Source organism: Ochotona princeps, chromosome 10 (assembly GCF_030435755.1).
Source record: "Ochotona princeps isolate mOchPri1 chromosome 10, mOchPri1.hap1, whole genome shotgun sequence".
NCBI classification, from domain to species: Eukaryota; Metazoa; Chordata; class Mammalia; order Lagomorpha; family Ochotonidae; genus Ochotona; species Ochotona princeps.
Window position 1 is genome coordinate 35,123,888 of NC_080841.1, and position 21,506 is coordinate 35,145,393.

At 39.5% G+C, this 21,506-nt stretch overlaps 1 protein-coding gene across 1 annotated transcript in view; it reads left to right on the forward strand.

The window, feature by feature from the left end:
- The first annotated feature begins 5,928 nt into the window (after positions 1–5,928).
- Positions 5,929–21,506, forward strand: part of TMEM236 (transmembrane protein 236) — a 46,844-nt gene continuing 31,266 nt past the window's right edge. Inside the window, exons 1-2 of the mRNA XM_058669300.1 lie at positions 5,929–6,635; positions 21,048–21,120. Of these exons, the coding sequence (XP_058525283.1) occupies positions 6,379–6,635; positions 21,048–21,120 (330 nt within the window). The 5' untranslated portion in view covers positions 5,929–6,378. The remainder of the gene's footprint in view (positions 6,636–21,047; positions 21,121–21,506) is intronic.

Genomic DNA, 21,506 nt, shown 5'->3' on the forward strand with positions numbered 1-21,506 from the left:
TCCCCCTTTACCTCAGATACAAGATGGAAACAATATGGACATAATAGTATTACTAGTATTACCCACTTCCCTATCCCCCTGAACCTTTTTTTTTTTCTTTTTCTTTTCTTTTTTTTTTTTTTTGTTTTTGTTTCTTTAACTGTAATTAACTATGTAAAGATTGTCAACAACAATACAATAAAATAGATTTTAAAAAAATTAAGTGGGTAATTATTATTATTATTTTGAGAACATGGGCAGGATTGATAACTAATTTAAAGTTATTTTAAATAAGCAAAAATTGAAGAGCTATAAACATTAAGTCATTGAAAGTGAAGATTTTGAAAGTTCAGGATTAAGCATCCTGGTAAATTTGGGAATAAATTCATACTAATTAATTACAACAGTACTACATTGAAAGTTATTTGCTTAATTTGTTAGTCTGAAGTAACTGAATTGATAGCTCAGATTGTGGAAGTCTTTTGAAACATAACATTTGAAAATTGTACGGAGTGGAATTCCTTTTTTGTTTGTAATTGTTTCTCCCATTCTAAGCTCCTATTTACAGACAATTTGTGTGCTGGTTCTTCCTGTTACAAGACCTGGGTAATTATAGTAGACAAACCTTGCATGGAACATAATTATTTTTAATAATTTAAACCATTCTGTATATTTTATTAATTTCAGGAATACAGTCACCAATTATAAAAGTTACAGAAGGGAATATGATGTTGTCTTTTGCTCTTATAGATTGCTTATTTAATAGCCAGACAGGTGAAATTTTACTTTGTCCAGACTTTGGGTACATAACATTGGTAAAAGGAGCATATATAATGTGATTCATTTTATAACACTTGTTTGTAAGGATTAACAACTCTTTAGAAATTATAACTAATCAGTAAATTAGGCCCAGAGGTGGAATTTTACTTCTTCTGCAGGCTGTGTCTGTCCATCCTGATCCTGGCAGCAGCTTCACTCTAACCAGATCCTGCCTTTTCGCACATTATAGCCAAACTGTCACAGGAAACAAATCACAGATATGCCAGAACATTCCTGGAAGTTTACATATTTTGCTTCACAGACCCTACTCACTGAAAACAATGAACAAACCTTGAGATTAAAAGTGATTTTACTCACAATTTTAGAGTCTTTCAGTTTTTGACTTCCTGCCTGCAGGAAGGAAGTGACAGTTGGAAGTGTGGAGAACAGGTGTTCTCTTGGAGAGAATGATATCTTCTGCTTACTAAAATAAAAAGCACTGCATCAACACTCCTACAGGGAAATGAATTCTAACCGCAAGACCCAGTCCAGCTTCAGAAGACTAATCTGTTTTCTACCAGGAAGTTGTTGAGCCCAGGAATAAAGAAGTGTCTGAGATTCTTCATAGCAGTGTTTGGGCTAACCCAAGTAAAGAATCCAAGGCATGGAGATGTCCCTTAAGTTGTCCTTCCCGTTCCTGCCAGTCCAAGGGCATGCAGATTCATCAGAGGCCTTTAGCAGGGAAAGGGTCAGAACTAAAGTAAACAGGTCACAGCTGAAGGGGAGTCGCTGTTCAAAGCTTCTTGATCTCTCCTCTGGTCTTTGTCCGCAAGTTAGAGTCTACATTATTTCCTCTTAGTACCAAATGTCACCCGAAAGATGTTCTTTTTCTTTGCTAAGATAGCAGGTTATTCTTGAAGGACCGTGTCCCGCCTCCCAATTTGTTGGTAAGATTCAGGCAAATGATACCCGAGAAAGACTAAAGACTGCAATAATTCAAGGCTCTGTCTTGGATCAGAATATCAGACAGTCTTTTGTAGCCTCTTCTGTTCATGGTTCAAATCCATTATAGAGTATGCATTTTTAAAGACACATAGAGTTGGAAAAATATTATAGCAGTAACATGTATTAAGTCTTTGTCAGTGCTTGGAAAGGCTTATAGTGTTTTGCTACTATGCATCATGAGATGAGTAAATACTGCAAACCACAGGGACGGTATCTTTTTTCTTACTTTGGAGACTCTGCAGAGCCATGACCATGATGGAAGGATATGGTAGTTATAACTGGGCCAAAGCAAGAGAGTGAAAGTTTGTAGGAGACTGCACAGGATTTCACCTCCTGGGATGTTTGTATAAAAGCCAGTGTTCCTTTGAGATTAAAGAGGAATTGGCTATTATTGCATTCCTCCTGCCACCCACTCCTCCTACAGTTCATTCTTTCCAAACACAGAGTAAGATCCTATTATGTGCTGAGTCATGATGAAAGCAGATGTAGCTTTCCTTTTAGGAGCTTATGCTTTTGTGGGGAACCCCATGTTTCAAAAAGTGATATAGGGAGGTGGTGTTTAACCTAAAGGAGGAAATGTTCAATTTCTTTTGGAAGAAGAAAGTAGGCAAGGCTTCACAGAGGAGAAAGCATCTGACGTGGGTGATGGAGGACGGCAGTTACACTTTCTAGCCCTTTCCTAAGAGGGAAACACAGTTCCATTTCACCCAGAATGCCCAGCCAGGAAACAGTTACTCGAGGCTTCCTCCTGTCTTCTGCTGGTGTTTTGGCTGTATCTTTGCTCTTTAGCACTACTGCTAGCAGGATAAGTGGAAGTGAAATTTGTTTATTCTGCTTCAACTTCAGGAAAAAATGGAAAGCCAAAAAGAGATCACAAATTTTTTTTATTAAGTTGAAATTATTTTTTAATAGATTTCTATCAGACTGAAGTTATTTTCTAAATGGTATGCTGGTGAAATATTCAACTAGAGCAGTATTAATAAAAAAATGAAGACTCTTTTCACCCCATCTGGTCCCTCCTCCAGGGACTGCACCATGAACATTTTGTTGACTATTTTTTGCCTTGCATTACAATCTACAACTATAATTTTTCCAAAGAAAAATGGATTCTACCAGTTGTATTGTTACACACAGCATCTGCCACCCGCTCCTCCCTCCTTTTCTCCCCAACTCTGCACTCTACAATGAATATTCTAGAACTATTTTTAACAGGCAATGCCATTGCAATACATAGAGAAGATCGCTGTAGCAATTTACAGATACTGATTTGGGTTCATAGAAGGATCATTCAGGTTCAAGCTCACCTTTGAGAAGCCTTCTTTGATTAGCTCTGCTTTGATTTCACTCCTCTGAATCATTCACTGTTTTTACATGTTGTTTCTGGTAGAAATTTGATCCCTGCACACACATATACCCTTTTGTATTACACTGAAGCTCTTCCTGTTACAAAAAACAAACACACCTGGTTATAAGGAAACACTGGAGGCACATTCAGAGACTTCTTTCTTGAGATGTTGCTTCTGCCTGTTGATTTGTTCCAATCTTCTCACTCCCCAAAATAGATTCATCTTTCTACTAATTCCTATATTTCTTCCCTAACCAGCTTCCATTGTTGCATTCATTCATCAGATAATTGCTGAGTATCGGTACTATGCCTAGAGTGCTTCTGTCTGTCATAGTTTGGCTTGCTATAATTCTTACTCAAAATAATGGCCTTCTTAGCTCTGCCCACCAAATCCACCTCCATTTCTTAATTCAGATTGCTAATGCTGAGACTAAGAATTATTCACTTTATGCCAGACCATATGTAATCTGCTTGTAATTCCATGGACCCAGTCCCTGTTTGTCTTAGCAGATGGAGGTTGGAGGACTTTGTGCGGGATAGCCCTTTACAGCCTTAGCCTGTTGAGAATATTCCATCAATGGATGTGGGTCTTAACTCTGCATTTGTGTCTGCTCCCTGACCATGATATAAGTAAACATGATCTAACTAACATGATCTGCACACAGTTACTGTTCAACAGACAATGTTAGCACAATCCCTTCTTCCTGTGGAGCTGGACTCACTGTGGGCAGAAGGTGAGGATATCAGCCTTCCTCCTGCTCAAATTTAACGCATTCCATGTGGTGGAGAACCACAGATCACATTACATGAATGTTAATGCTCTTGGCTTTGTCTTTGGAGGTAAAAGTGAAGAGAGATTATAAACCAGAAGGAAGATACAGATGAGAAATACAAAGCTAGAACTTATTTAATTCCCTAAAAGAACAATAAAAATTGGGTAATGAAATTACAAACCTGTGCAAGACACTATTTTCTCCCCTGGAGTCAGACTTTTTCTTAAGCAATTCTTTACAAAGTTCAGGTTTTAATTTCTATTCATACATAAAGTATATACCACATAGCACTGGTCACTCAAAATTTGAGTGGTCTTCTACCAGACTTTAGTGGATTTCGTATTTAAGCTCAAATAAAATAACTGGATATAGTTGAGGAGATCAGCTGACATAGTGCTTTACAGTAGAAAGCAGAGCGTATTAATCCTAAACTGACATTAGAGTGCTAGAATGCATCTGAAGAGTCAGACGGCACAGGGCGTCTTCTGCTAAAGGGACAGCAAGAGAAAGATGCAGCATGTAGAAGGCAGTGGACTCAGGATCTGGTGGCACAGTGTCCTCAACACCCCTGCTCGCTTAAGTGTTAGCCAAGGCTTTTATCGCTCCTCTGTTTCTCTGCTCCTCTGTCTCTCTGCTGGCTTCCCTGTCTCCTCATGGTACTATTTCTGTCCGTTACATCAGCACTGACTCGCTTTCCAAATCATCCAATGACTCCTGGGTTCAGAACCCACTGCTCGTTCACTGCTTGTCACACACTCACATACTCCAGATTTTTAATTGGACATTTATATTTTGACGCTCACTGATTCCCACCATTTCCTCCAATGTTCCCTGCAGAACCACATCCAACTCTCATCAGCCACTGTGGCCTCCTTGCCTGTTTTGTTTGCTGTCTGAATTTTTACCTTACCACCAAACCCCATGTGCACCCTGATCCTCCCCTTCTCACAGTCTGAAGGTGAAGTTCCTCTGTTGGCATAGCCTTTAATTTATACTTTGACCGTTGTTCTTTTTGTTGTTCATAAATTTGTTTCCTCTATCAAACTGGGAGATTTTCAGGACATTGATTTATCTCCATACTCTAACACCTAGTGAAGTTCTCACTCTGGGTGTTCAGGTATTCAGATTTGGTTTCTTGAAAATTTATTTTTCTTTGAAAGTTAAGCAGAAAGAGATCTTTCATCTTCTGGCTTGCTCCATAGTTGTCAGATCTGGACCAGCCCAAAGCCAGGAGCTGGGACTACAGTCCAGCGTTCTGTGAGTGTCAGAGATCAAAATATTTGAGCTGTTATATGCTATGTCCCAGGGTGCACATTACCAGGAACCTGGAATCAAAAGTAGAGCAGAGACTCAAACCCAGACATTCTGATATGGGATGGGAACATTTTAATTGCTGAGCTGAACACTCATAAATCTGTTTCTTTTTTTAAAAAAAAGATTTATTTATTTATTTGAAAGGTAGGATTATAAAGGGAGAGAGAAAGATAGAAAAAGAGGGAGAAGAGAGCGAGATTTTCCATTCACTTATTCATTCCGTAAGTGGCTGCAGTGGCTGGGGCTAGGTCAAGCCAAAGCCAGAAACATTATCCAGTCTCCAACTTTCAGGGTAGAGGTTCAGTTACTTGGGCTGTCTTCTGTTGCTTTCCTGGGTGCATTAGCAGGGAACTAGATTGGAACTGGCAACCTATCCTGCTATGCTACAGTGTCAACTCCCCAGATTTCTTTTTTGGGAGAAAGGGTTTTTGTGGTGCTAATGTGTCTATTAAACATTTCCTAAGTTTTTGGATTACATGTTGATAGCTCTTAAAGTATTAGTCCTGATAATAGATTTCTAATATTTCTGTTTTTGTTTCTTGTCCAATAAAAGAAAAAACAACATTAGTATGTGTTTTATTGCAATTACTGCACAATTGCAAATAAATGAGCAGGAAGGATCCTGCTTGGGAGGTTCACAACGTGAATCTGAACTCTCTTTCTGAGGACTGCAAACAAAAATGAGATGTAATTTAGCAACATGAAAATTCAGTTTGAGTACTCCTTTTTGCCTGAATTCACTTGGATGTCAAAATAGGGGATTAGATTACATTCACTTCTCCCTCCTATTTGAAAGTCACATTATTCAAATTGTTCTACTTAAGAAAGTTTGAATGTTATTTCAATAGCTTTATGCTAAAGGCTTAAGTGTTATTTAAATGGTATTGTGCCAAAATAAGCAAGAAACGCTATGCCTGGAAGTTTTATTTTTACCAGTGCTGCAAGAAGTTCATTTAGCCTATAATTATAGAAGTGCAAATACATTTAATGGTCACTTCCACAATGGCCCTGTTTCTTTAAGAGACCGTGGTTGTTAAGTTAGAAGTTCATTGAACCATATGAGGGTCAATAAAAGAATAAATTCGCTGGTTAGTGATTCGAGGACAAGGAACTTGATCGTAGTTCAGTATCTGTGTGTCCATATGCTGCTGTCAGGCAGAGGGTAGCACGGGAACCTTCCCTGCTCACTGCCTTTCCCTCAGCATGGCTTCTGGAAGGCTCATCAAGCTCCTAATTTTTGAGCTTCTTGAGTTTGCCACCTTCTCCGTTCCCACACTCGTGATTATGGAACAGTTTGCCACTGCCTATCAAAGGACAAGAAATGTAAATGAGAAAACATACTACTGGCTGATTGTTTCCTGTTCTATCGCCTATGTCGCCTCAATGACTCTACTGATTTGGGTTCCCGTGAAAGTTCTCTTATACAAGAAACGTCATCTTTACCGGAAAATTAAAGGATGGTAAGTGTAAAAAAAAAAAAAAAGTAGGGAATTCCTGTGATTCTTTCAAAGATGTATTCTAACATACTGTCTTTCAGACTGTAAGCATGGCATATATATGTATATAAAAAGTGAGATGAAAAGGGAAGTTACATCACTGTTTCTGGAGTATTTTCTGTACATTTTCTGTGGTCTCTTTTACTAAGGGGTAATGACAAATTGCATATGTTAAGACTGGTGTTACCTTGAAGCTGTGATAGCCTGAATAGAAAATATTGGATCTGACTGTGCCTTATATCAACTCCATAAAGGTATCACAGTTAACTTAGATAAATCATCAGAGATTAGAATACAGAATCTTTTGTGTAAAACTGAATGTAATTATTTTTTAAATGTTTGCTTTGCGTTTTGCAGGTCTAAGGCATATTTTGGCCATTAACTATTTTAGATACTAAATTTGTTCCTTTGCTTTGATTTTTAAGAGTAATTCTGTGTTAACAAATTCTGTTAACAAATTCTTGTGGCAGGGAAATATTTTTGTAGGAATACAGAAATAGTTGAAATAAATTGAGATTTACTGTTGAATTATTTGATGATTTATCTAGTGATTTTATTGATGTATATAAAGTACTGAGAAAAAATAATCTTTGATATGTTTGTGTTATTTTGTTTTATATCTTCAGATCTGATTCTTACTCCTCTATGATTTCTTTGTTTTTCTTGATAAGTTAATTTTTTCTCTACATTGAAAAGCAAGAATCAGTTAAAGGACAATAATGTAAAAGTAATGCTTACGGGACTTTTTCGTTGGTCTTGCTATGCCCACTGGGAGGGCGCTGGAGAGCAGAACTGAGGGGTGGAGTTCCGGAAGTGCTCTTCATGACCTGATACTACCTGTGACCCCATCAACTTTGTCACGCTACTTCCACTGAGGGCAGGGCTCTCAGGGGCTTCCAGAAATAATCCACTTTTTGTTGGCACTTCTTTTCATTAGTGGGTCTAGGGGCTTTCTGAACACTGACTTGAATTCCAGGGTCACCTGAGAGATAGCTGGAAGCTGGGTTCAGCCCTTCTCCTCTTCCCTCCGGTCCCTCCAGGAGTTGCTTTGCCTGCACAGATTCATGGCTGGATGGGGCATTTTGAAGGAAGGACTGGTACAAGGCCCAAGTGACAACAGGGGTAACACACTGGGTGCTGGCACTTGACAGACCAGGGAAGCATTTCTGCTTTTGCTTTGCTTTGTTTTGTTTGCTTTTTGCAGTGGCACCCAACCTTGGGACTCAAGCTTCTGAATTTCGTTCAGGAAGCAAATCTTTCCATGTCACTATGATAAGTATTGCTAGTCAGCTAGAGTTACTATTTTTTACAGATTGTGTACTATATAAAAAATGAATCTTACTTCATTCTGTATCACCTCATACAAGAACTGATTTGACGAAACGTTTCTATTTCATAAGGCTTTATTGTGAGTTTATCATTTAAAAATATTTTATTATTTCTCTGTTTAATTGAAAACCAGAGAAAGAGACCCACAGAGAAACAGTCAGAGGTGATCTTCCACATGCTTTCTGACTCCTCCAAACGCCCACAGCAGCCAGGAGTCAGAAACTCACCAGGGATCTCCCACGTGAATGGTGGGAGGCACGACCTGCTGCTTTCCAGGGTGTGATTCACAGGAAGTTGTATGGGAAGTCAGTAAGCCAGGACTTCATCCTGTGGAATGTGAGCATCCCAGACAGTGTCTGCACCACCTCCAAAAGAAGTCTGAGCGCAGGGAGATTAACACAACTCTCCTGAAGTCAGTCTAACCGGATTTGCAAGAGGCAGACCTTGACTCTGCATCTCTGTTTCCGCTACTGTAAACTATCTCTTTGAAAGACGTGGTCCCAATGACCTTGGACAAATGGGATTAAGGAGGAAAGCAGTCTTTCATTTTTACTCTTCAGTGCATGTGGTTTTCCACTTGCCTGTGGTGTCTAATCAGACTGTTTTGTATATCCAATCTGGGTATTTCCTTTCAGCTGAATTATCACGAAAATGACATCTTCCAGTGATTTCTTTTGAGAAATACAGTTCCAGTCTTTAATTTCTGTCTGTGGGTGTTCTGGCCACAAGTGCTTTCAATAGCTTTAGATAGAAGACAGGTTATCTTTCAACGAAACTGTAAAACTTCCTCATTGTCCCATTTATTTTATATTGACCTTTCATTGGACTGGGAGAGAAGGAACTGCTACTGAACACTGTTCTGGGAACTTTTTATCTTTTCTGTACAGTTAAATGTAAGTTTTATGACTAGCCATGGATGCGTTGTTGCTAGTGTTGTCAATTTATGAATGAGAAGAGATTGATACTTGTAAAAGTGATTACATTTGTGAGAGAAAAAGCTAGTAAGTGGCAGAGTGGGCTTTTTTAATCCCAGATATATATAGGTCTATTTAATCTCTATATCATGCAACTTTTCTTTCGGTCTTTCTGATCTGAAAAGTGTGAGTCAAGGAAAATGTAACTCTTTCAGCATCAGTAAAATATATTCTTTCCACAAAGATGTGTATGTGGATACTGTTTCTGATTGTCAAAGATTTATATCTGAATATTATAATATGCTTGTGGTAATTCAGAGTATTTTAAACGCTAAATGAAGATGATGCAGAAATAATCACTACTGTATAGAGATTTAAACTGCAGATTATTATTTTTTTTAAGATTTATTTTATTTTTTATTACAAAGTCAAATATACAGAGAGGAGGAGAGACAGAGAGGAAGATCTTCCATCCGATGATTCACTCCCCAAGTGAGCGCAACTGCCAGTGCTGCGCTGATCCGAAGCCGGGAACCTGGAACCTCTTCCAGGTCTCCCACGCTGGTGCAGGGTCCCAAAGCTTTGGGCCGTCCTCGACTGCTTTCCCAGGCCACAAGCAGGGAGCTGGAAGGGAAGTGGAGCTGCCGGGATTAGAACTGGCGCCCAAATGGGATCCTGGGGCTTTCAAGGCGAGGACTTCAGCTGCTAGGCCATGGCGCTGGGCCCATAAAGTGCAGATTATTTTTAAGAACAATCTAAATAATTGTTTATGTGAAGTGTTATGGATCTGTAGCATTCACAGATTGTTTTAATTTATTTTCATTTTATTTGAAAGATGGAGAGACAGAGAGACATCTCTTGTCATATGCTACCTAATTTTTTTAATATTTCTTTTTTTTCGAAGATTTGCTCATTTTTCTTGGAAAGGCGGATATACAGAGAGGAGGAGAGACAGAGAGGAAGATCTTCCATCCGATGATTCACTCCCCAAGTGAGCGCAATGGTCAGTGCTGTGCCGATCCAAAGTCAGGGGCCAGGAACTTCCTCCAGGTCTCCCAGCCATCCTCGACTGCTTTCCCAGGCCACAAGCGGGGAGCTGGATGGGAAGTGGAGCTGCCGAGATTAGAACCGGTGCCCATATGAGATCTGGGTGCATTCAAAGCGAGGACTTTAGCTGCTAGGCCACGGTGCCGGGCCCAATGTGCTACCTATTTTACTCTCCAAATTCCCACAAGAGCCTGGGCTTGGCTCGACCAAAGCCAGGAGCCCGTGTCTTCCGTGTGGTACAGGACTACCCAAGTCATCACCTATTGCTTCCAGGGACTCCCCTATCAGCAAGCTGTACTTGCAAGTGGAGCCAGGATTCACACCCAGGCACTCTGATGCGGGAAGCAATTATCCTAAGTAGTATTTGAACCACTGCACCAAACTCCCATTCTTCAATGCTGATGAGACCATTCTAGAGTTTCCATGAAGGCCCACGTTGACTTCAGGAACTCTATGAAGCTGAGATTCCAGGAAGAAGGAATCCTGAGCTAGTAATAGATGTGCCCTGGCAATAAAGCTAAGACAAAGACAGACCTGGATCACATCCCAGCTATGATGAAGACTGTGGGACCTTGTGTGAGTGATTTACCTTCCTTGAGTTTTGGTTTTCTCATGAGCAAAACATGGTCAACCTAGTTTCTCTCTTGGAGTGTTGCTTTAAGAAAATGTATAATACTATGCATATAAAATTTCTAGCATAGTATCTGTCACATAGGATGCACTTAGTGAATATTAATTTTGTTACCCTGGATTGAATGAATAATTTCATTTAAAATATGATCTTGTGTTATTCCAGAATGATTCTGAAAGTTATAGAAGTGGTGACAAACAAAACAAAGTTGCATGTTATCAGTGATAGCCCTCAATTAGGAGAATATTTTTATAACTTTTATCCTTTGAGAATAGGCAATAAACAGATGACCGTATCTTAGGAAATGATTTTTTTTGCATTTACCGAATGCTTTGATATTTTAGTTTCTTACTTGACATGCATGCCAGTGTTGTGAAGTTGGGCAAGAGACATAATTCCTATTTTCATAAGGGAGAAAACCATTTGCTAGGACTCAAGACAAAAATTAAATCAGTGGCTAAGCCTGAACTTTAATCCAGCCCTCTTCCTTTACTCTTTTTAAATACTTCCTTATTCTTTAGTAAGTAATGTCTTTTTAAAAAAAAGATTACTTGTCATATTTCATAAGGACTTGGGAGATGATGGGAAAAATGGAAAAAGGGTATTTATACAAACACCAAGCTGTGTGAGTATATTTCAGTAAGTCAGTGAACGCCTTTCCTGGAATCTCTGTAGAATGTGTGAAACCACTAAGCTACAGGGGAACCTGGCAGTGGAGCCCATCTCAGCTGAGAAGGTACACTGTAGAACAGGAGGATCCTGCAGGGATTGTGGGAATTCCCATGCTGTCTTTGAACTTAGCAGTCTATTTCATAAATATAGGATTTTCCTGAGTGCTTCAGAGTACAATGACATGTTAGAATTCTGGGCAGTGACAAGTTTGAGGACCTCAACGTTTTGGAATACATTCTACCTTGCTTCACTACTTGTCATATTTAATAAAATTTTGTTTAGATAGTTGCAGATGTAATCATAATAAAATAAAAACAGTTATTATTGAGCAACTGCTTTGTGCCAGGCATAATTCTAAACACATTGTATAATTCTAGTTTCCTGATGTTTATGTCTAAGAACAGTTCTAGTCTTTCATTGAAATGGGGAAATTGAGGCACAAGTGTAGAAAGATTCTACAGTTAAGGAGGAGTTGAACCAAAATTCTGCTTTACTGTTCCTCAGTGGCACACACCCATGTAATGCACGCCACCGAGAACATCTGTGCACCATAGTACCAACGACCAACTGGAAGGAAATGAGCACATTCTTTTTCTGCTCTTCTGAGAGGTCATTGGTAAAATACCATTAACAAAAGCTTAGCGTTTTCCCAGCATGTTCCTGTTTCTCTCAGTGACTAGGTCATCTTATAGACCTAGTAGAGTCAAACATTTTGTCCTACTTAGCTGCAAGCTTTCTCTTCCTTGATTCATCATATCCATTCTTTTGGTTGTTTCCCAACCCAATGCAGTGAGTCACTGTATTCCATGAATTCTTCATTCCTGTTGCATCAGTGTATTGTTCTCTATGATATTTTATTCATTTTTACAAGAACATTGTAATGTTTGATTTTCTGGCAAAGTTCCCCCAGTTTTTATACAACCAGATTCAGTGTCAGTCATTTGTCCTGATTATTTCTGTTTAAGGAAGCATGCACAGTATTGTTGAAACTAATATTCTGAGGACCATTACCTGTTGCTGTCCTTGTTTTTTTTCATACCCATTCCCCAACAGTCCCTGTCCATGAGGTAATACAGTCATGCACCACTTAACAGTTGTGTTAGCCTACTTTTATTACTATGCCTAAGAACGTTTTTTTTGGATGGGGGAGAGAAAAGGCTTATTTATGCTTCTAGTTGGGGATTATAGATTATAAACCTCCCTGCTTATGGCTTGGGAAAGCAGCAAAGGATGGCTCAAGCCCATATTGGAGACCTAGAAGACACTTCTGGCTCCTGGCTTCAGACCAGCCCAGCTCTGGTCACTGCAGCCATTTGGTGAATGAACCAGAAAATGAAAGATATATTTCTGTCTCTCCCTCTCTTTCTCTGTAACTCTAATTTTTAAATAAAATAAATACATCTTAAAAAACAGAGAAGCACTACCTAGGACACTTTTCTAAAGGCCTAAATATCTTACACATGCCTCACCTCTCTGCCACCCTTAGACCAAGTCTCCACTCTATCCCCTCAGCCATTAAGACTCCAGAGTTTAAGTGGCTGCATCAGTTTCGGGGAGACATACTGTTTAACTCATAACAATGACATTGCTTTATAGGGTTACTTGAATAAGTTAAAGGAATACAGTCCAAAAGACTCTTAAAATGTATAATTTATTAAAGACATAAATCACACAATATTTTTGCAATTATCAAGCATTACATGTTGTTCATACTTGTGTATGTCCTATTTTTATATGACTGCAGCCCAGTGGCTCCATAGGTTTTTTTTTTTAAGATTTATTTATTTTTATTACAAAGTCGGATATACAGAGAGAAGGAGAGACAGAGAGGAAGATCTTCCATCTGAGGATTCACTCCCCAAGTGACCTCAACAGCCGGTGCTGCGCTGATCCGAAGCCAGGAGCCAGGAACTTCCTCCAGGTCTCCCACATGGGTGCAGGGTCCCAAGTCTTTGGGCTGTCCTTGACTGCTTTCCTAGGCCACAAGCAGGGAGCTGGATGGGAAGCAGGGCTGCCGGGATTAGAATCGGCGCCCATATGGGATCCCGGCACGTTTAAGGTGAGGACTTTAGTGGCTAGGCCATGACGCCGGGCACCATAAATTTTTTTTACACCTGTATCACTCCAGACATATGAAGATAAAATGCTTCAGTATCACTAGATTATAGGAATTTTTCAGCTTTTATAGTCTTACGGGATGAGTATGATAGATGTGTTCTGATATGCTTGTACTCTTCTTGAAAAAGATTTCCTGGACATCAGCTCCGCCCTAAGAAATTATTCTTTTTCCCTGGTTCATAAAACCAGATGTTGATAGTATTTCACAGAAAATGAAAGCAGGAAGAACTCTTAGAGGGCTCACCTACTATGCCTTGTTACCATGCCATAGACAGTCTACTTGTGATTTTACAGGGACTGCCCTGTTTTCTGCAATTCTTGTTATTAGTCTCCTTATTTCCTTTTGTGTAAGTAAAACCTGTCACGATGTATCTTCCTGTGTTCTCCTCTGCCAGCTTCACCTCCTTTGCCCTCCCTATAAAAGCCAGTGAATTTGTCCATGACTGGAAGCTGTGTGCCATGGCTCTCCAGTATCTCCCTACTACTGCTCTGTAAGTGCTCTCACTGATTATCATCATATAAACTGCGAATGATAAGATGACGATTCCCAAGGCTGTATCTCTGGAGCACCCTCCCAGAGCTTACTGTACATGTGCCAAGCTTATCAAGCAGGTGATGGTTGCCACATCACTGCCATCTCAACCACGGCACCCATGAGAAAGGTTGTATTTTTGGAATTCAGAATCAATTTTAAAAACACAAGTATAAAAATTTACCAGCTCATTCCATGTGGAGTGTATACTTACATAGAGTTTGGAAGAGTTGAAGAAAATTATCCCCATTTTTTCTTAAAACTTGGTGTTCTTACAGGATACTTGGTAAGCATGCATTAGGAAAGGGGGGGGGGCTCTATTTTAAATTCTCAAATTTTAACTGAGCTAAAACATGAGCTATCATTAAAACATTCTTTCTCTTTCTCTTTTATTTTTCATGACTGTTTCTCTTCTCATTCCCTAAGTTCCTGGCCTTTTCCCACTATTCCTTCTGAGAAGGGTCAAGAAGTGCCAACCAGAGACTGTTTCTGTATCACTAACGTTTGTGTGACTCCCACAAGTCCTTTAGTAGCCCAGGTAAGAGAGTCATGAGCCTTAGATACTGACGGCAAAGAGTGTCCTTTCAGTCACCCTTCCTTCCCTGGCTGCCCTGCCCCATCAGCCTACTCCACAGTTTTGCATCGTAGGTTTTCAATGAGGTTTATGGTCTCAGATTTATTAAGACAACACTACGTTTTAGGGTAGTCACAAAAATCATACAAGAAATTTTTGATTTGATCTGAGTTGAACAGATGGTAGTGGAAAATGGAAAGATATTTCCAAGGAAGAAAAGGAGTATGAATCAGGAGTTGAGGTAGGAATATGCATTTGTTTTTTTAGCTGATGGGAAAAGATCAGGTTATTAGAAAAGAAAGTAGCAATGGGATAGGTAATATTGCAGAGTGAGTAGGAGTGTGGTTTCAGGGTCAGAAAGACTTGGGTTGGAAATCATCTTTCACCTGTGAGTGGAACCTTGCACAAACCAATTAAGCTAAATTGTAGCTTAGAGTTGAAAGCGAGAATGTTATGTGCTGGAGAATTCAGGCCAAATTGGGAGCTTGGAAAACTAAGCAGAAGAACTTTGACTTCATGGATGAGTAAAAAGGAATCTCTGTTCATTTCTGAGCAGTCATTTCCCAAGTTATTCTTTGACCTGTTCCACCCCTCATGCTTCCTCTGTGAGTAACCTCAGGGTCAGAATTCTTGCTGCACAAACAGGAATGTTTAACTCATTGTGAACTCACATTTTTTTCATCGATTCTTTCACCTAGGCGTGCCTGGAGCCCCAGTGTGTCCAAGGCAGATCTCTGTCCACACAGTTGCTGTTTGAGGCTGCCTGCTACTGTCTGCCTGCTAGTGTCTGCAGATTCCCAAGGCTTTTCCCAGAATGTTGTGTGCAACTTTCCTCAATGAGCATTTCATGTTGCTGCTACAACTTCCTTCCTGGAATCTTCTCTGTGACTTTACTCCCACAACTTTACTAGGCATCATCCCAGCATGGGGCCCAGTTCTGTAGCATTAGCTCTGCCTGCCCCCTCAGAGCTTCCAGTCAGATCTTTATGGAAGCTGCCTGACTTCTGCATGCTGCTCACCATCACATGGACAGTGCCAAGGTGAGTCACCAGCAAGAGCCAGGCAAGTGATGATTTACTTGAACTAGCACTGATGCAACTTGAGAGCACTTGGCCAGCAAGCTGGACCCTAGAGCTGGCACTGGGATCTCATGAGTCCTTCCAGTCTCTGGGCCTATGTTGGGAGGAACAGCTTTTTGTGTTTTTCTCCCACTGGTTTGCTGATTCACACATGGTTCCTTTTTACCCACACTAATCCCCTTAGCAACGGATCGTTCACTCTAAATTCAGCCTTCCACCGAGAAATCAGGACAGCGAGATACAGAGTCTGTTTATTTGCTACCTGGTCTCAGGCAGTCTTTAGTTTAGTCTCGTTCCTCATAGAGTCTTCATTTTCTGTCTGAGATAACCTCAAAAAGATGTTTGCTGTCCATGTTCCTATCCCCATTCTGCTCTTCTAAGCCCTCACAAGGATTCCCCACAATGCTATGCATGCAACTTTTGTAGATTTCTCAGCTTTCTCCATCCAGCTCCTCTTAAGTCTCCCTGCCTCTGCCAGTTAATTACTCACACCTTTTCAGTAATTGTTCCCTTCCTTGAAGCTCTTTTTCTGTATTAGTCAGCTTTTCATTACCATAATATAATACTTAAGACAAGCTATTTATGCCAGAAGAAGGCTTATTTTGACTGAATCAGAAATGCAGTGGTTGGCACTTGAAAAAGTACCCATAAGAGATGTTGGTATTTCAACATTTCTCTGGTAAGATTTATTTATTTTTATGGGAAAGGCAGATATACAGAGAGAAGGAGATACAGAGAGAAAGACCTTCCATCTGCTGGTTCACTCCTGGTTCTTCCACATGGATGCAGGGTCCCAAGGCTTTAGGCCATCCTCTACCATTTTCTCAGGCTACAAGCAGGGAGCAGGATGGGAAATGGAGCAGCTGGAATATGAACTGGTGCCCATATGGGATTCCAATATGTGCAAGGTGGGGATTTAACCACTAGGCTATCACACTGGGCATGATATTTCAACATTTTAATTTTTTTAGATTTTTGGTGTGTGTAGGGGGATACCATTCAATCCATAAGACTTACTATTAAACAGGAGCCCATGTTATGACACAGGGGATTAAGCCATCGCTTTCAGCACCAACATCCTATGTCAGAGTGCTGGTTTGAGAGTTGGCTGCACCTCTTCTGACTCAGTTCCTTACCGTGGTGCCTGGGAAAGCAGTGGAATATGGCCAAACTTTTGAATCCTTGCCACCCAGATAGGCAGCCCAGATAGAATTCAGGGCTCCTGGCTTTGGGCTGTCTTAGCCCTGGCCATTGCAGGCACTGGGCTGTGAAACAGCAGATGGAAGATCTCTTTTTATCTCTGTCTTTCCCTCTCTGTCATTCTGCCTTTCAAATAAATATTTCTAAAGGTAAAAATAAATAAATTATAAACAAACCCTAACAATAAATCAACAATTCCAAGTGCAGATTAGCATTATTTCTGATTAAATAAAACCTAGACTTGGATTGGTATTTATCAACTATCCTATTCATTTAGTATTTATTGAATTCCTACTATCGGCCAGATATTTTCTAGCTTAATGGTCTCCTTAAAGTTGGATGAGAACAATGTATTTCTTTGTTTTCATTAGCCTTTTAGTGGAAGCTAATGTATTGACAACAATCTATGCTGTATTATCAGGAGCTGTAACTATTCAAAGCTTTTATTTTTATTTGAAAGGCAGAGTTACACAGAGAGGAATGACAGGGAAGAGATTTCTGCCATCTGCTGGTTGACTCCCCAACTGGCCACAATGGCTAGAGCTGAGCTGATCTGAAGCCAAGAGCCAGGAGCTTCTTCTGGGTCTCTCATATGGGTTTTGGGGCCTAAGGACTGGAGTCATCCTTCTTTGTTTTCTTGCCCAGGACATAAGCAGGAAGCTGGATAGGAAATGAAGCAGCTGGGACTCGAAATTATATGGAGGCTTAGCCTACCATGTCAAAACACCAGCCCTAGTCCTGTAACTATTAAACAGATTTTTCCAAATTAGATTGTCACAAATCTAGGATTTGTCCTATTTACTGCCTTGAGACTGATTACAGTTTCCGCTAAGGAGTTCAAATAAAATAAAAGGGACAGTGTGTCCATGGATAGACACAAATATTACCACATCAAAAGAATTTGGATAACTGTATGTAATCATTTTGAGTGACGGCTTATTGTATAGAATTCTAAGGAGAATTTGGATAATTTCAATATATAATCAATTCAGTTTTGTGAAGTGTACATTTTCTTGCACTTTCTTTTTAAAATGGGAAGCATCGATAGTATTTACTAAATGCCCAGCATGTTCATCCAGCTGATAGTAGTAAAGAACTAAATCAAATTCCATGTTGCCTTGGATATTGGGAGATGAAGGCGGAGGGAGGTGATAGAGACATAACAAAACACCCATCAGTAGAATTTCAGGTAGTCATAAAGATTGCATTTATGTTTCTCTCTCTCTCTCTCTCTCACACACACACACACACACGAAATATGGAAACAAAACAACAAGGAAAGACCATACTGGGAGCAGTCAGTGACAGTAAACAGCCAGACATTGAGTAGGTAGGGCACAGATCCCTAGCAAAGAGAACTTATCAGTGTGAAAATCTGAGGTGGGGCAAAATTGGAACGGTCACAAAACACAGAAAGGCAGTTTGAGGAGTTATGTTTGTGGGGAGTGGGGGAGGAGATGATGGAGCTGGCAGGTCATTTTTAAAATTATTATTAATTACATTATATTATGTGACGCAGTTTCATAGGCTCTGGGATTCCCCCAGCCCCTCCCCCCCTCCCCCCATGGTGGATTCCTCCACCTTGTTGCAGTATTACAAATCAAATTCAGTTGAGAGTCTTTCATTGCAAGCATATACCAAACAAAGAGTCCAGCATCTAATTGTCCAGATACATTCAACGGTTTCTTGGGGAGATCATCTCTGGTCTGGAGGTAGAGCTGGCAGAATATCATCCTGGTCAATAAAAAGCCCCAACTTAACATCAACGACAATTTACAACATTATGGTATTAATTGTCATAGTATTGAGTAACCAATATGTTACAAGATGCAAGCTCTCAACCTCATCCTGTGACTACTTCATTGTCATTTTTGTTTTGGTTTATATATAACCAGTTTCTATACACCTTAAAATGGCTATAGGGTACTATTCAGCTGTCTCGTGTCTGTCCTCGTTTTAGTATTTAGCAGTCCATAGCGTTGAGACATAATTCTGCTGAACATGGCTGATTTTAAGAAGTCTAAACTAGCTTATAACTCTAGCAAGGCATATGACAACAGTTGAGGTGTAGAACTGTATTAGGAGGGGTGTGCAGAGAATTCTTCCATTCCCCAGTGAGGAGTATCTAATCTGTGTGTCCTACCTAGTAAGGTATATGTGAATCCACACTGACTGTTTCCTGTCTGGTTCTAAGCTTTTCTTATTGTTCTCTGTCTATTCTGATTGTGTTTGTTCATTTGTTTGTTTGTTTTTGGGGAGGGGGCTCTGGAGCGACCCTGATGGTCATTGCCAGAGAGGATGGGGACCCAAAGTTGGAACTAAGGATCAGAGAAAGCTCCTCTCCCAAGTCTGGCAGGTCATTTTTAAGAGAAGAGTAAAAGTAAGGAAAGACATTTCAAATACAGCAAGTAGTTTGGGGAGATGGTTAGTTTTAATTTTCTTCCAACTACATGTGGATCCATTGGATTTTTCTAAATTGTGGCAAATACGATGCCATGATGAACATAAATGGCAGAATGTTAAATTTGTAACTACTATGCTACTGTAATAGTATGAGAGAAATTGTGGCAGGGGAAGATGAGGAGGGAGAAATGGGAGATACAGGGGAAATCTCATTACCTACAAAACTGTGTCATGAAAAATAATAAAAATAATTGAAAATTAAATGGTAAGGCACACATGTTTGCCATTATGATGATTTTAGATGTATATTTAATGACATTAAGTGCATTTACATTGTAGTGCTGCTGTAAATTTCATCCATTCACAAAACGCTCTTCATTCTGCGAAACTGAAGTTTTGAGTGCATTGAAACCATTGACTCCTCATTCTAGCCTCTACCCCAGCATTGGAAATTTTTAAGAGCAAGGCAGTGACAGATGTATTCTACATTTAAGAAACATGACTCCATTAAAAATATGGAGAAGCTGTTGCTAGGCAAGAATAGAAACACTAATAGGAAACCATTCAGGAAGTGTTACAGGTGGGAGATGATAAGGGAGATATTTGAAATGGCTTTTGGCAATATGTCAGACAGGATCGCAAGATGAAGTTCAACAGGTAGGGAGCAGAATGTGGATTTCTCTTCGGACATTGTGTTTGACATCTAAGTGATGTCAGTTTGATGTGTCTCCAAGTCTAAAGCTCAGCCAGAGATCAGTATGTATTTGAGTGGGCATGTGGGTAGTACCTAAGTCATGGCAGTGGATGAGATAAGATAAAGAAGAGATCAGGAATAATCCTTGGGGGGCATTTTTCATCTTCACAGGTCATATTGAGAAGGAAAGGATTCTTTCATGGCTTAGCCAGTCTTTCTTTTTGAGAAATGCTGCAGAAACTTGGATCTGAGTTCCAACGAAGAGGCAAAGCTACTGAGTTGAAGTCCTACCCAAACTGATTTTCAACAAGTCACACTGAATCTGCCCTGAGAGAGGGACAGTTCTCCCTGCTAATTTATGTCTTCCTCTAGAATACCTAAGATGAGTCTGAGATGAGGGAGACATGATGGGATAAAGAGAAATTGTCATTTGGAAATGCCCAACATTTCTTGCATTTAGAAACACATAGATCATATCAATGTAATTAGGAAAAGAGGGGACATACTCCATTACAGGTAAACTTTGAATGTCTTTTATTTTCCTTTAAGCTAACAATGTCAAACACACATTGTAGTTTTCTCTGTCACAAGATAGAGCAGTATGTATAACATAGGTCAACAACTATTTGATCATGTAAAGCTTAAGATGTGGTTCCTTAAACATGTTTGAAAACTTAAGTCATTTTTTTTGTGTATTTATGTTTTTTGGTTCAAGTGAAAAATATCTAAATCATTTTACTTTGAGTGATCTTTTAAATATTCAATAGTTCATTATCTCTAAATGTGTTTTTGAAAATTAATTTTATGATACAGGTTAGAACGTTAATTGAGAAAGTCATACTGTTCTTTTCTTCTTGGTCACCAGAGCCTGAACTTTTGGGTAGGATTCTCATTAATGAATTATGCAGATGTCCAGTGTTCACTTCACTTGATTCTTGGTGCTTTAGACGCCAATGATTTGTTCATTATTTAGAAATGTCTCACTCCTTTGTTCAAGAAAAGCAGTCTGGTTTTGCAATGTTCCTCTTTGCTGTACGCAAACATTTGGGAAATAGAAATGGGGAAGCGTAGCTTCTTAGAAAAACTATAGATGAATGGAACAGGAACAGCAAAATTAGCAGAATATAACAGGAACTGTTGATCTTGTACATAATTGCTTTTGCTTATTTTTTTCCCTTGCTAGGAGACCTGTTATGATGATGTGTGTGGTGCTCACCACACTTCCCTGCTTCATCTTTTCTATAGCAGTGACTGAGGTATGATGTTTTCATTTCTTCTGCTATAAGATTTTGAGATGTTCAAGTTTTCTGTTATCATAAAAGTGTTTTTCTTATGATTTCTTAAAATTAATTTAGTTCAGTCTTCTTCCACATTGTAGTATACAAGAGTGCTTCAAAAATGTGCAGAAAATATTTAATTAAAAAAATCGTTTGGATGCAAAAGATCTTTGAAATCACTGTGTAGTTTCTTTTGTTTTTTTTTTTTTTTTTAAAGGCAACAGCTAGGATGAATCAGGGCTGGTTTTTTTTTTTTTAATTTATTCAGTTTATTACAAAGTCAGATATACAGAGAGGAGGAGAGACAGAGAGGAAGATCTTCCGTCCGATGATTCACTCCCCAAGTGAGCTGCAACGGCCAGTGC